This window comes from Panthera tigris, chromosome C1 (genome assembly GCF_018350195.1).
Source record: "Panthera tigris isolate Pti1 chromosome C1, P.tigris_Pti1_mat1.1, whole genome shotgun sequence".
Taxonomy (NCBI): Eukaryota; Metazoa; Chordata; class Mammalia; order Carnivora; family Felidae; genus Panthera; species Panthera tigris.
The window spans coordinates 31,237,197-31,252,974 of record NC_056667.1 but is presented as its reverse complement, the minus strand read 5'-3'; the positions used below and the strand labels follow the sequence as shown (position 1 = coordinate 31,252,974).

At 40.2% G+C, this 15,778-nt stretch overlaps 1 protein-coding gene across 6 annotated transcripts in view; it reads right to left on the bottom strand.

Moving 5' to 3' along the window:
* The window catches only part of LOC102960021 (zinc finger protein 214-like), a 28,369-nt gene extending 13,135 nt beyond the window's left edge, over window positions 1–15,234 (bottom strand). For 4 of the 6 annotated variants that reach the window (XR_006221092.1, XR_006221091.1, XM_042996186.1 and 1 more), the window contains exons 1-3: window positions 15,194–15,234; window positions 14,151–14,209; window positions 2,377–2,500 (exon numbers count right to left, since the gene is read on the bottom strand). Coding sequence is in view for 4 of the 6 variants with exons in the window: in XM_042996186.1 (XP_042852120.1) it covers window positions 2,377–2,500; window positions 14,151–14,165 (139 nt within the window). In the remaining 2 variants the exon portion in view is untranslated. Of the gene's footprint in view, window positions 1–2,376; window positions 2,501–14,150; window positions 14,210–14,711; window positions 15,132–15,193 lie in introns of those variants that run through there. The other 2 variants (XM_042996188.1, XM_042996187.1) reach the window with 2 other exon arrangements.
* Between the last annotated feature and the right edge of the window lie 544 nt (window positions 15,235–15,778).

The following is a 15,778-nucleotide window of genomic DNA, read 5'->3' as shown; positions in this document are numbered from 1 at the left end:
CAACATAATAAAGGCCATAAATGATAAACACAGTGTTAACATCATACTCAATGGTGAAAAACTGAAAGCATTTCTTCAAAGATCAGGAACAAGACAAAGATATCTACTCCCACCACTTTTATTCAACATAGTAGGGGAAGTCCTAGCTGCAACAATTAGACAAGAAAAAGAAAAGGCATCCAAATTGATGAGGAAGTAAAATTGTCACTATTTACAGATGACATGATATGATATGTTTAAAAACGCCACCAAAAAACCCTTCTAGAGCTGATAAATGAATTCAGTAAAGTTGGAGTTTACAAAATTAATATACAGATATCTGCTGCATTTCTTTTTTATCTTTGCATTTCTATACACTAATAATGAAGTAGCAGAAAGAAAAATTAATCCCATTTACAACTGCACCAAAAAGAATACCAAGGAATAAACTTAACCAAAGACATGAAAGATCTATACTCTGAAAATGATAAGACACTGATGAAGGAAACTGAAGACAACATAAACAAATGGAAAGATATACGTGCTCGTGGATTGGAAGAATTAATATTGTTAAAATGCCCACTGTACCCAAAGCAAGCTACCAATGAAATCCTAATCAGAATACCAATACTATTTTTCATGGCAGAACAAATAATCCTAAAATTCATATTGAACCACAAAAGATCTTGAACAGCCAAAGCAATCTTGAGAAAGAAGAATAAAGCTAGAGGTATCACAATCCCAGATTTCAAGATATACTACAAAGCTACAGCAATCAAAACAGTGTGATACTGGCACAAAAATAGACACAAGATCAACAGAATAGGATAGAGAGCCTGGAAACAAACCCACGCCTATATGGTCAATCTATGACAAAGGAGGCAAAAATATACAACGGGGAAAAGATAGTCTCTTCAATACTGGACAGCTACATGCATAAAAATGAAATTGGACCACTTTCTTATACCATACACAAAAATAAACTGAAAATGGATTAAAGACTTAAATATGAGACCCGAAACCATAAAATTCCTGAAGGAAAACATAGGCAGTAATCTCTTGGATGTTAGCCTTAGCAACGTATTTATGGATATGTCTCCTGAGGCATGGGAAACAAAAGCAAAAATAAACTATTGGGGCTACACCAAAATAAAAAGCTTTTCATAGCAAAGGAAACCATCAACAAAACAAAAAGGCAACCAATTGAATGAGAGAAGATATTTGCAAATGACATATCCGATAAGGGGTTAATACCCAAATATTTAAAAACTTCTACAACTCAACACCAAAAAAACCAATCTGATTAAAAAACGGACAGAAGATGCGATTAGACATTGTTCCAAAGAAGACATCCAGATGGCCAACAGACACAGGAAAAGATGTTCAACATCACTCATCATCAGGGAAATCCAAATAAAAACCACAATGAGATATCACCTCATACCGGTCAGAATGGCTAGTACCAAACAGGGAATTAAGTGTTGGCGAGGATCTGGGGAAAAGGGAAGCCTTATGCTCTGTTGGTGACAATGCAAACTGATGCAACTACTATGGAAAACAGGATGGAGGTTCCTCAAAAATTTAAAAACAGAAATATCATAGGATCCAGTAATTCCACTACTGGATATTTACCCAAAGAAAATGAAAACATTAATTCAAAATGATATATACAGCCCTATGTTCACTGCAGCATTATTTACAATAGCTGAGATATGGAAGTAATCCAAAAGTCCACTGGCAGATGAATGGATAAGGAAAATGAGGTATATACATATACAATGGAATATTACTTAGTCATAAAAAAAATAAGATCTTGCAATTTGCAATAGCATGGATGGAGAATACTATGCTAAGTGAAACAAGTCAGACAAGAAAGACAAATACTTTATGATTTCACTTATATGTGGCATCTAAAAAACAATACAAACGAAGTAACAGTAACAACAACAACAACAACAAAAACCCAGAGAACAGATTCATAAATAGAGAACAAACTGGTGGTTGTCAGAGGGAAGATGGAAAGGGGGATGGGCAACATAGGTGAAGGGGATTAAGAGGTACAGACTTCCAATTACAAAATACATAAGTCATGGAGATGAATACTACAGCATAGGGACAGTCAATAATACTGTAACAACATTGCATAGTGACAGATGGTAAGTGCACTTATCATGGTGATCATTGTGTAATGTATAGAATTGTCAAATCACTATGTTGTGCACCTGAAACCAATACAACATTGTATGTCGACTATATTTCAATAAAAATTTTTTTTAAATAGTGATTTGGATACTCTGATATTTGAATCTCAAGCCCTTACTTAGTTAAAAACTTTAAGAGCCCACAGATTTTAAACACCATGGTAGCAAAAATCCTCCAAAGAGTGGTTGTCCTCACCCACTAAGACCAGGTTGTTATAGATTTCCAGCATCACCTCTTTATGTAGGGCCCTTTGTGTGGGGTCTAGTTGCCTCCACTCCTCAGTGAAGTCCATGGCCACATCCTTGAATGTAACGGGTTCCTAAAATACCAAAGAACAGTAATTCCTCTTAAGCATCTACACCAATGATTGTGGTACAAAAGGCTAAACTTGGGAACACTGACAAAGGCAGACAGAATAAAGAAAACTTCAGAGTTCTGCCCCAAGACATAAGAATAATTAAAAGAGAGGTGCCTGGGTGGCTCAGTTGGTTAAGCGTCCAACTTCAGCTCAGGTCATGATCTTGTGGTTCATGGGTTCAAGCCCCGCGTCGGGCTCTGTGCTGACAGCTCAGAGCCTGGAGCCTGCTTTGGATTCTGTGTTTCCCTCTCTGTCTGCCCCTCCCCTGCTCATGCTCTGTCTCTCTCTCTCAGAAATAAATAAACATTAAAAAATTAAAACATTTTAAAAGATAACATCTTATGCAGAGGTTCACTAACCCTAATAATACGAAGAGCTCTTAAAAGTCAATTAGAAGAAAAAATTGGCATTCTCTCTCTCCCTCTCTCTCTGCTCCTTCCCCACTCATACGTGCACTCTCTGAAAATAAATAAACTTAAAAAAAAAAACCGTACAAGTGAAAAGTGATCTGAATAATCTCTAAAAGAAAAATAAATGGCCAATAAACACCAGGTAAAAACTTTGGAGAACAATTTGGCGGTATCTATCAAACATATACTTTGATCTAACATTCCCAATTCTAGAAATTTATCCTCATTAAGATAATCAATGACTTCCTTGCTAATAGATCCAATGGAAAGCTTTCAAGCTTTTTTATGCTTGACTTTTCACATTATTCGGCTCCACCCACATGGTCTTCCTCAAAACTCTCTCCTCCTAGAGCCTGGATATTATAGCAACCCAGTTTTTCTCCTGACTCTCTGATCACTCTTTCTCAATCTCTTTTTCTACTCATCAATGTTGGGGTTCCCAGGCCCTCCTCTCGCTCTCCCTATGTGATCTCATCTATTCTGACAACTTCCAATGCTTTCAAATACTGGCAACTCTCAAATGCACTTTGGCAGCCAAGACCTCAAGCCAGACCTAGAGTTCCAGACCCCATTAGCTACATGATGAACATCCAGTGTGAAGTAGGTAATCTATTAATATCTACCAAATGAAATAAATACCCACCTGCATGTTTCAAAGCCATCTAAATCAACCTGCTCAATTCTGACTTTATCTCCCTTTCCAGATCTGCTTCCCTCCCAATGTTCCCTAATTCAGGCAACCACACCTCCACCACTCAGATGTTCAAGTCAGCAAAAGAGGCACCATCATTTCCTTCCTCTGTGTCCTCTCTCACACCTGCTCCATCACTAAATCTTCCTAAAGATCTCTCTTCTCTCTGCTGACACCACTTTTCTGAGCCACCACCTCACCTAACTAGTTTATACCATCTTGCCTCCCTGCAACATAGCCTCTACTCTGGCCCCTCTTATTGTGACCAGTCCTTAAATAGTTGTGTTCCTCAAGACTTTTCTCTAGTTACCTTCTTTTTCTTCTTTTGTCACATATTGGCTGGATGATCTTAACCAAGCCCATGACTTTAGTCACCACATACATGGTGACAACTCATAAATTTGTATCTTTAACCTGGATCTGTCTCAGACCTTGATATCTTTCTTCTAGACTTCTTTAATTGGATGTCCCAGAGGCACTTCAAAGTGTCTTCTAACTCCCCCTCCACACACACACACGCAAACACACAAGTACATACACATTCCATCTCCTCTGTTTCTTATCACAGTGAAGAGTTCACCATTCACCCAGCCGCCCAAAACTTGTGTTGCAGCCTTAACCAGGCCCCTTTCCCCCACCCATAGTGTTTTATCTGTTTTAGATACAAACTTGAAGATGTCCACATTCTTTATATACTTATTTATCTACACAGCCAGCTTCCATTTCATTTCAAAGTTATAGTTCAACATTAAGTTCACTGAACTCTGCCTAATTAGGCACGCTAACAGATACATTTATTATTAAACAAATCTAAGGATCCCTTGATCTATCATTCTTTTTTGGCAACCCAGCAATTTTAAACACCCTAAGTCTAAGGAATTTTTCACCTTATGAATCTGTGTGTCCTCAAGATAAAAGCCAGAAACTTGCTTGCCAGCATCCCTCGTAGCTTGATCAGCCAACCAGAGGTACTTGCACAAGTTTTTAATTCAGAAGCTAATGGTTGGAAAGAGTAAGGACGGCATCAGAGGCATCTAGTTACAGAAGCAGTCGAAGCAAATGTTCTAGGGGTGGTGTTTGCAGCCCTGGGTCAGCAATGCAAACTGAGTGCCCAGCAGAAGTGGTTGCTCCATTGGGATGGTCCAACTGTGGGATTTGAGCATCGTTCCAAATTGTGTGGCTTCCAGGCCTATCTTTCTGGCCTTTGAAGAGAGTCTGCGAGCTACCAAATATCCCTCAATAAATTCCTTTTAGCTAATGAGGATTTTGGCTATTTGAACAGTTGGCATTAGAAAATCTATTACTTATGTAATCATAGCAAGTGAAAAAGGAAAACTTATGTGATCATCTCACAGGATGGCAAAACAACATTTAATAAAATAAACTTCTGTGTCAACTATACTTCAATTAAAAGAAAGAAAAAAGAAAATAAACGTCCAATTTAAAAACCCTTCTAAAGGACAATGGTTTAGGTAGTTGGGATGCATCGGTGAAATAAACAGAGGAAATATAAACCAAAATGAGAATAACATATCAACATGCGATGATGATTTTTTTTAAAACAACAGCCATTTGCTTAGGAGTTCAAAACCCTTCTGATCATATTGATGATCTTTTGACCCCCATTTTCACAAAATTTATAGTTCTTACTTGACTAGGAAGATATCATTCCTATTTTCAAGCAAACTTATAGATTCTTGAACTATCTTATAGGCTAACTACTGACTGTAAACATAGCTGCATTCATACCCAAATAGAGTGGCTAGGTATTAAAATGCCCTTGATAAGAACTGGCAGTTTGCACAATAGACGAGCATGTGTCCTATGAACTGAAAATGATTTTATGGGATTAATGAAAAGCTAGTGCTTTTCTTCCCAATTACTGTACTATAAAACAACCAATATGAATAAGGATGTGACAGATCTTTTAGTGTGCTTATTTGTATTTATTATGGTTCTAGAAGAAAGATTAAGTTGTACTGTAGGAAGACTCTAAGAATGAAATTCAATGCCTTTTATAAAGATTTAAAATAATTCACTAATGATTTGTCAATCTTGAAATTCAAACATCAGCATCAATAATATTCAGTGTATAATAATCATAACTCATTTTCTAGGACTATGTATTATATGTGACTTAAAGACTGAAAATTAATAAAGGAAACCTCGGTTAGAATGGAGTCAGGAGGCCAGCAGGGGGAGCTCTCACACACTACCAGCCGATAAACTGCAGACCCAACAGAAGCACCTGTACCTTGCAAGTCCACACTACTTTAGCTACTACTTCGCTATCCCAGCAGAAGGAAGAAAGGTTTCCTCCTTCCCTGACAACAGCCCAGCCAATGAGAGGCTGTCACAACTCAGCCACTATATGGGGCACCTGGGTGGCTCAGTTAAGTGTCTGGCTCTTGATTTTGGCTCAGGTCATAATCTCACAGTTCATGAGATCGAGCCTCACATCAGGCTCTGCACTGATAGCATGGAGCCTGATTGGGATTTTTTTCTCTCTCCTCTCTCTGCTCCTTCCCTGCTTGTGCGTGGGTGCTGTCTCTCGCGCACACGCTCTCTCTCTCTCTCTCTGAAAATAAATAAATAAACTTTAAAAAGCCACTATTCAAAATTCCTAGTTTACTCCAATGGACTTTTTGTTTATAACAGCCCTCCCAACTTCCCCCACCCCCTTCCTCTATAAAAGAGCATTCCTCTCCTTTGTTCTATAGACTTGACTATGGCTTTGCCTTAGCTTGCTTGTCTCTGGTTGCAATTCTCTGCTATTCTTGAATAAACCCATTTTTTGCTGGCAAAATAAGTGGTAGTTTTAAAAAGACATATTTAAGACATATGTTCTAGATAACTAGCCCCTATCTTAATTCTGTTTCTCAATCATCACAAACTTATTTCCTCTATGTCATTTGTTATTCATGCAGTGAATTAATGCAAAATTGCTACATCCAGAGATATAGCAACCTCAGAAACAAAGCTGATCGAAATAAATTCCCAGTAATTAGGCGTGTTCATACAGTAGCCCTCATTTTCTTTCTTTCTCTTTTTAATGTTCATGTAGTTTTGAGAGAGAGCGAGTGCGAGTGGGGGAGGTACAGAGAAAGAGGGGAACAGAGGATCCAAAGCGGGCCCTGCACTGATAGCAGAAAGCCCAATGCGGGGCTAGAACTCACAAACCATGAGACCATGCCTGAGACAAAGTAGGATGCTCAACCAACTGAGCCACCCAGTTGCCCCTGTATCACCCAATTTCAATTCTTAATCATGAGAAGCGTTTGGGAACTCCCTGTAAAAATGAAAATATTCACATTGGTCTTGAATATAGAAACAATGCTAATATTTTGGCTTGGTCTTGAATATCAGGATATTGACAATATTTGTTAAAGAGTCTGTTTTATAAATTTACAAATATAAAATTGGATTTATCTGTAGTCAATAATGAATAATCACATCAGTTACATTTTGTTGTTTTCTAAAATGCGTTCCTAAATATAATAGAGATGTATCATTATAAATGCCTAAAGCCACAGTTTTTAACGCCCAACGCTAGGTTTTATTTCGGCTGTTAAAGAAAAAGTAACATCAAGTGTATATACAGCTGTACCACTACCAAGTATGTGGAAAAACCACTGGCAGTGTTGAAATGTCTCATGTTTATAAAGATCCTACACTCAGTGAGCAGTACTAACACACATAAATTAACTGCTGATATAAATATATAGTCTAAGTCTCTGTTCTGGTTGATCTTATGTAAAGAAAGTACAACCTCTGGTTCTTCTTCATATTCCTTGTTTCTAGAATGTCTGTGCAATACAGCTGTACCACTTGGTTGGGGATTTTTTTCTCAATGCTGCGTACTCTCTTTACATATATAAAACCCCACCAATGTAGCTCACTAATTTGGCAGAGTGCTAGCTTGCATTCTAGGCTAGACAACTTAAATTATGACCTCCCCCCCACACCAGGGTATGTACTAATATAATTACTATTCATATATGGTAAGAAAACTTGATAATAAAACAACAAACATCTCTAATAACCCTCTGCCCCCCAAAAGGGAGTCACATTTCATTTGCTATTTTTTTCTGATAACAAAAGTGCTATAGAAAATAAGAGAAAACTACAGGAAAAAAAATACAAAATACATAATCGCATTTTCCAAAAGAACTGCTATTTATATTCTGGCATACATATGTAGATTTTTTAATTGGGAATATTCTTTACAGCTTAAAAATAATTTTCTCTTAAAATATCATGAACATTTTCCCTTGTTAGTAACTATTCTTCTACATCTTGTTTTTTTTTTTTTTTTTAATTTTTTTTTTAACGTTTATTTATTTTTGAGACAGAGAGAGACAGAGCATGAATGGGGGAGGGGCAGAGAGAGAGGGAGACACAGAATCGGAAGCAGGCTCCAGGCTCTGAGCCATCAGCCCAGAGCCCGACACGGGGCTCGAACTCGTGGACCGCGAGATCGTGACCTGAGCTGAAGTCGGAGGCTTAACCGACTGAGGCACCCAGGCGCCCCCTTCTACACCTTGTTAATAGCGACAGAGTGGTTCATGTTATGGTTACATCATTATTTACTTAACAATTTCCCTATATTGAACACCTCAACTTCTTCCCAATTTTTATTACTATACTGATACTGCAAGTTTTATCACTGTATTTCAAATGTATTTACTTATCAACTTTTTCCTTTGGGTAGATTCCTAGAAGTAGGATTGCTAGGTCAAAGATATAGGCACTTTAAAGACTTCTGACACATATTTCCCAAAGCCCTCCAAAAAGTTTGTGGCAAAAGGACATTTAATTTAAAAGTATTTGGCAGTCTCAGTTTACCAGAAAGTGTTTTTAAAAAACACATACCTGGAGGCGCCTGGGTGGCTCAGTTAGTTAAGAGTCCAACTCTTGATTTCGGTTCAGGTCATGATCTCATGGTTTGTAAGTTCAAGACCTATGTCAGGCTCTGCGCTGACAGCATGGAGCCTGCTTAGGATTCTCTCTCTCCCTCTCTCTTTCTGCCCCTCCCGCACTTATGTGCGTGCACTTTCTTTCAAATAAATTTTTAAAAAGCACTAAAAAACACCTATCTGCCAATTTGATAGGTGGCAAAAATGCCATTTCATTATATTATAATTAACATTTCTTGGATTACTAGTAAAGTTGAAAAATACTAAACCAGATGTAAAAATATTTATAAGTTCACCACAAAACACCTAGGAATAAACCTATCCAAAGAGGTGCAAAATTTGTACACTGAAACCTATAGAAAGCTATAAAAGAAATTGAAGAAGACATTAAAAAATGGAAAAACATTCCATGCTTATGGATTGAAAGACCAAATAATGTTAAAATGTTGATACTACCTAAAGCAATCTCCACATTCAATGCAATTCCTATCAAAATAACATCAGCATTCTTTACAGAGCTAGAAGAAACAATCCTAAAATTTATATAGAACCAGAAAAGATCCCAAATAGCCAAAGCAATCCTAAAAAGAAAACCAAAGCTGGAGGCATCACGATTCCAGACTTCAAGCCATATTACAATGCTGTAATCCTCAAGACAGTATGGTACTGTCACAAAAACAGAGACATAGATCAATGGAACAGAATAGAGAACCCAGAAATGGACCACAAAAGTATGGCCAACTAATCTTTGACAAAGCAGGAAAGAATATCCAATGGAAAAAAGACACTCTCTTCAGCAAATAGTATTGGGAAAACTGGACAGTGACATACAGAAGAATAAACTTGGACCACTTTCTCACACCATACAAAAACAAACTCGAAATGGATGAAAGACCTAAATGTAAGACAGGAAGCCATCAAAATCCTAGAGGAAAAAACAGGCAACAACCTCTTTGGCTTTGGCTGCAGCAAATTCTTACTTGACACGTCTCCAGAGGCAAGGCAAACAAAAGCAAAAATGAACTATTGCGACCTCATCAAGATAAAAAGCTTCTTCACAGTGAAGGAAACAATCAGCAAAACTAAAAGGCAACTGATAGAATGGGAGAAGATATTTACAAATGACATATCAGATGAAGGGTTAGTATCCAAAATCTATAAATAACTTATCAAACTCAACACCCCAAAAACAAATAATCCAATGAAGAAATGGGCAAAGACATGCATAGACAGTTTTCCAAAGAAGACATCCAGATAGCTAACAGACACATGAAAAAATGCTCAACATCACTCATCATCGGGGAAAGAGAAGTGAAAACCACAATGAGATACCGCCTCATATCTGTCAGAATGGCTAAAATTAACAACTCAGGCAACAACAGATGTTGGTGAAGATGCGGAGAAAGAGGAACATTTTTGCACTGCGGGTGGGAATGCAAACTGGTGCAGGCACTCTGGGAAAACAGTATGGAGGTTCCTCAAAAAATTAAAAATAGAACTACCATACGACCCAGCAATAGCACTACTAGGTATTTGTCCAAGGGATACAGGTGTGCTGTTTCCAAGGAGCACACGCACCCAATGTTTACAGCAGGGCTATCAACAATAGCCAAAGTAAGGAAAGAGCCCAAATGTCCATCAACTGATGAATGGATAAAGGAGATGTGGTATACATATATATATAATGGAATATTACTCAGTGGTAAAAAAGTGAAATCTTGCCATTTGCAACAATGTGGATGGAACTAGAGGGTATTATGCTAAGCGATATCAGTCAGTCAGAGAACGACAAATATGATTTCACTCATGTGGAATTTAAGATACAAAACAGATGAACATAAGGGAAGGGAAGCAAAAATAATATAAAAACAGGGAGGGAGACAAACCATAAGAGACTCTTAAATACAGAGAACAAACTGAAGGTTGCCGGAGGGGTGTTGGGTGGCGGGATGGCTAAATGGGCAAAGGGCATTAAGGAGGAGACTTGTGGGGCGCCTGGGTGGCTCAGTCAGCTAAGCATCTGACTTCAGCTCAGGTCATGATCTCACGGTTTGTGGGTTTGAGCCCCGCGTCGGGCTCTGTGCTGACAGCTCAGAGCCTGGAGCCTGCTTCCGATTCTGTGTCTCTCTCTCTCTCTCTGCCCCTCCCCTGCTCGTGCTCTGTCTCTCTCTCTCTCTCAAAAACAAATAAACGTTAAAAAAAAAAAAAAAAAGGACACCTGTTGGGATGAGCAATGGGTGTTATATGCAAGTGATGAATCACTAAATTCTATTCCTTAAATCATTGTTAAACTATGTTAACTAAATTGGATTTAAGCTAAAAAATACATATTTGGGAGTTCGACAGGTCAATCACACTATTTTACTGAAACAAGTAATTTCACCTAACTAGAAACGATGAAAAAGGATTATTCTTTTCCCCCAAAACCGAAAATGAAAACTATAACAAAACCGCAGAGTGAGCTGAAATTACAGTGGGAGGCAGCTGGAAGGCATAGGTTTGTCCCACAGAGAGATGCCGACAGCAGCACTATTATGTGACACAGAACCTTGTGCCAGCTGCAGGGTGGGGGGTTTAGACTGACTCTAAGGAACTGGAATCATCCCATGTTAGTAGCATCCTCTAAGCTACTACCAGAAATAGAAGCAAATTCCCTCTGGCAGAAAATTTCTCATCGGACTCATGTATATTAAGATCAATCAGTGAGTTCACAATTTAAGTCACCAAAGGTGAGGGTCAGCAGAAAACAAATTTAGACTACCAACAACTATAGATATTTAAACCACCAGATACGGAATCAGAGCAGCAATACATGAATTAGTTGAAAAAATTAAAAAGGCAACCATAAAACGATCAAGCAAAGAAATTACCTGGAAATCACATTCAACTGTGAAAAAACAACAAATTGAACATCTAAAGAGGGCATTAAAAAGCAACTTCTGGGGGGACCTGGGTGGCTCAGTTGGTTAAGCATCTGACTCTTGATTTCAGCTCAGGGCATGATCTCACAGTTAGTGAGATCGAGCCCTGTGTAGGGCTCTGTGCTGACAGTTCGGAACCTGCTTGGGAATCTCTCTCTCCCTCTCTGTCTGCCCCTCCCCTGTGCTCTCTCTCTTTCTCTCTCAAAATAAATAAATAAACTTAAAAAAAAAAGAAACTTCTAAAGAATGGACTTGAGGAAAAAGAAAATTGATCCCAAAAGGCTAAGAAGGAATGGCAAGCAAATAAGTGATAAATATGTACATAAATCCAGACACTGTACAAAATAATAATTCTAATAATATCTAATTTATTAAGTTAAAAAACAGAATTAAAATGCAGAAAATAATAGCTTATAAGTCAAGCAAGGATACAATCAGTAACAAAGAGTTTTAAAGTCTCTGCAATATTCTTAAAGTTGTTTATTACCTTTTTTTTTTTTTGAGAGAGAGAGTGAGAGAGTGAGCGGGGAAGGGGCAGAGAGAGAGAGAGGGAAAAGGAGAATCTTAAGTAGGTTCAACACTCAACACAGAGCCCAACGCGGGGCTCAACCTCACAATCCTGAGATCATGACCTGAGGCAAAAGCAAGAGTTAGATGCTTAACCAACTGAGACATCCAGGCACCCCTGAAAGTTGTTTAAATGTAGACTAGCAAATATATGGTACAATTTCAAGGATAATCACCAAAAGAACAGATTTAGGTTATAAATTTAAAACAAGAGGGGGAAAAAAAAACCCTTGCCACTTAAAAAAACAATATATAAGAAAAATCAAAGGTAAGAAAGGAGAAAAAAGCAAAAAATGGACAAATATAATTAAAATGTAAGACAGTATAAACACATCAAATACATCAATAATTACACTAAATGTAAATAGACTAAACTTGCCAGTTAAAAAAGCAGAGATGATCAGATTGAGGAGGAGGAGGGAGAATTCACCCTTAAACTGTTAACAAGAGGGGTGCCTGGATTGCTCAGTTGGTTATGCATCTGACTCTTGATTTCTCCTCAGGTCATTATCTCATGGTTCATAGATTCAAGCCCCGAGTCAGGCTCTGTGCTGCCAGTGCAGAGCCTGCTTGGGATTCTCTCTCACCCCCCCCCCCACTCTGCCCCTCCCCAATTCATGCTCAAACTCTCTCTCTCTCACACAAAATAAATAAATAGTTAACAAGAGATATACCTAAAGCATAAGGCCACGAAACAGTTGAAAGTATGGAAAAAGATAAACCAGGCAAATAACAACCAAAAGAAAGAATAGCTATATCAATATCAAACAAAGTAGATTTCTAGATAAAAAGCATCACTAGTGAAAAAAAAGGTCACTACATAGAGATTTTTTTAAAAATCCAATTCTCCATGAAGATATCACAACTCTAAATTTGTATATACCTCTTAAAACATCCATGAATTACATTTTTTTAGGTTTTTTTTTACATTTATTTATTTTTGAGAGACAGAGTGAGACAAAGTGAGAGTGGGGGAGGGGCAGAGAGAGAGGGAGGCACAGGATAGGAAGCAGACTCCAGGCTCTGATCTGTCAGCACAGAACAGGGCTCAAACCCACAGACCATGAGATCATGACCTGAGCCGAAGTCGGACACTCAACCAACTGACTGAGCCACCCGGGTGCCCCCATGAATTGCATATTTTTAAAGTGTAAATACTGTACAGAGAAACTGACATACCTACTACTCAAAGAAATTCCACACATTTTTTTTTCTAAATTATTGATGGGTCAAGCAAACAAAAATAAATGAACGCATATAGACATTGGCACCTAACATTAGAGAATACATAATTTACTCAAGCACACATGAAATGCTGTAAAAATTGACCATATATTAGGCCATAAGCAATTATCAACAACAAAAAAAGTAAAGACTTGAAAGAGGTATGGAAGTTCATATACTCAAATCTTCTCTTTAAGAAACAAAAGTTCACCGAAGTCTTCCTCGGGCACCCTTCTCTCACACTGATACCACTGACACTTAAATATAGCTTCTTTCATTTTACTTAGTGTATACATGAGTCGTAATCACCACTTTACACATGTATATATAAGTCTCCCTCAAAGAAACCACATACTTTGAAGAACTGTATCTAAGTCAATTTGTCTTGCTCTTACAAATAAAAAGAGCAACCATAACTAAGTGGACAAATGAAGGAGCAACGCGTTAGGTAGAGAACAAACTTAAAAGGAGGGTATCAGGCCAGAAGGGAGCATTCTCTTCGGAGTCCTTAATTTCATGGATTAGACCCAGCCCTTCGGATGTGGACGATTTACGCCCAGTCCATGGATGAAAAGACCTGTCCATTGACAACATGTACAGCAGACACAAGGGACCTAGAGATGAATACTGGCTTCCCCATTTAATAGCTTATTGAACTTGACAAGTCTCTAAGCCTCACTGGGCCAGTTGATACGTCTGCAAAATGGGAATAATATCCACTTCTCACACCTATTGTGAGAATTAAAAGAAAAGTCAATGTTGAGTGTACCTAGCAGGCAGTAAGTGCTCCATAAAGGTTTCCCTCTCCTTTCCTAAGGGAGAAAGAGGAACTTATGTTCTTCCTCAAGAGTCGGGACTGAAAAAAGGAAAACTGCATCTCACCTGGGAATTGGTCATCTCTTCTTCCTCCTGGGCAAGGTCAGCGAGTTAAGGAGGCAGAGCTGGAGGAGAAAGGAGCCATGAGACATCAAGCCTTCCTTGTAGCTCCCAGAGTGGCCATTGTTTCTGCCTTGTCTGAACCGTTCCCTCAACCATCCTGCCCTATGTTGCTTTCTTTTCTCCACACTGCAGATGGTTCACCATCTCAGCTAACTCGTCTTTCCTCTGTTCTGAGTCAAAACCTCCACGGTCTCTCCCTGTTCTCCGCAAGTGGTCATGTGACCCAAGACTTGCAACCCCAGCAGCTCCAAAATCCCATCTTCCTCCACACCCCAGTCTTGGCTCAGTTTTGGCAAGGCTCAGGTCACAGGTGTGCCCCCTCAAGGATGGGTTCCAGCTGCTGTGGAGCTGCGGCCTTCATTCATTACAGCATGGCTGGCTCCTACAGCCTGTCCTCGACTGGCATCTTTGTCCTGGGCTCCAAATCTCTGTATCCTCCAGCAAGAGTCTCCGGAAACCCAGCCGGGGTCAGAGTTAACGCTAAGCACCTCTCAGGATACATACCTGCAGGAACTCAGGCTAGGGACCACTGGACACAGGAATGGCAAAGCAGGAGACCTGAGGCACCAAAGAGGGGAGGCCCCCGGGGCACACTGCTCTGTGGGGAGACGCGGGATCGCGGGCCAGACCTGGGGGCGCGCTCAGACCCGAGCGGCCGGCACAGGGTTGTGGAGCCAAACTTGGACTCGGAAAGAGAAAGGAGTCCTGGAGCCACTGGGGCGGCAGATGCCACTAACCCCAGTCGGAGATAAGCAGAGCCAGCTGGAGTGCTTTAGAGTACCTGGAAGGTTCCCACCCTCCACAGCCAAATCTCGGCAGCATATTCTTTTCAGGACCATAGCTCCCGAGGCCCCTGATTTGGAGGTTCAAGTCCCTCCATCGCACCCGCACTCCGATCTCCATCTTCCTGCTGACCCAGGGTGCCCCTGTGAGCCCCAGTCTCTCCGCGAGAAACCGCGGCGATGTGAAGGGCCACCCGGACTCACCAGCCCGCGCCGGCCTGCGCCAAGCCCGCCACCCGGCAGCACTGCGCCTGCGCCGAGCGAGCCCAGGGCACCTCCCACAAGACCCCGCGGCGCACCGCCCCACTGCGGCCTCAGGCCCCGGGTGACCGACCTGCGTGGTCCCAGGGTCTGCGGAGGTTCCTCGGCCAGCCCTATCGGTGCGGAGGTGGGGGTAGAAAAGTCACTTTAAAAAAATATATATATATTTATTTGAGAGAGAGAGAGCACCAGCAGGGAAGGGAACAGAGGATCTGAAGCGGGCTCTGCCTGGACAGCAGAGAGCCCGATGGGAGGGCTCGAACTCACAAACCTCAGATCATGGCCTGAGCCCAACTCATCTGCTTACCCATTGGAGCCACCCAGGCGCCCTGAAAGTCATTTTTAAATTTCAGTTCCTGGGATCCTGCAATGGAAAAACGGCCTCCCTCCTTCGCTGTGGAAGCTAGCCCCGCACCTAGGACCTCGGGGCCCGCGCCTGGCACTTGAGAGTCTGGCTGCTTAGGGGTTGGAGCTAAGAGACGGGGATACTGGTGCCCCTCATTCGGCCGGTGGTCCTATCTGGAATGT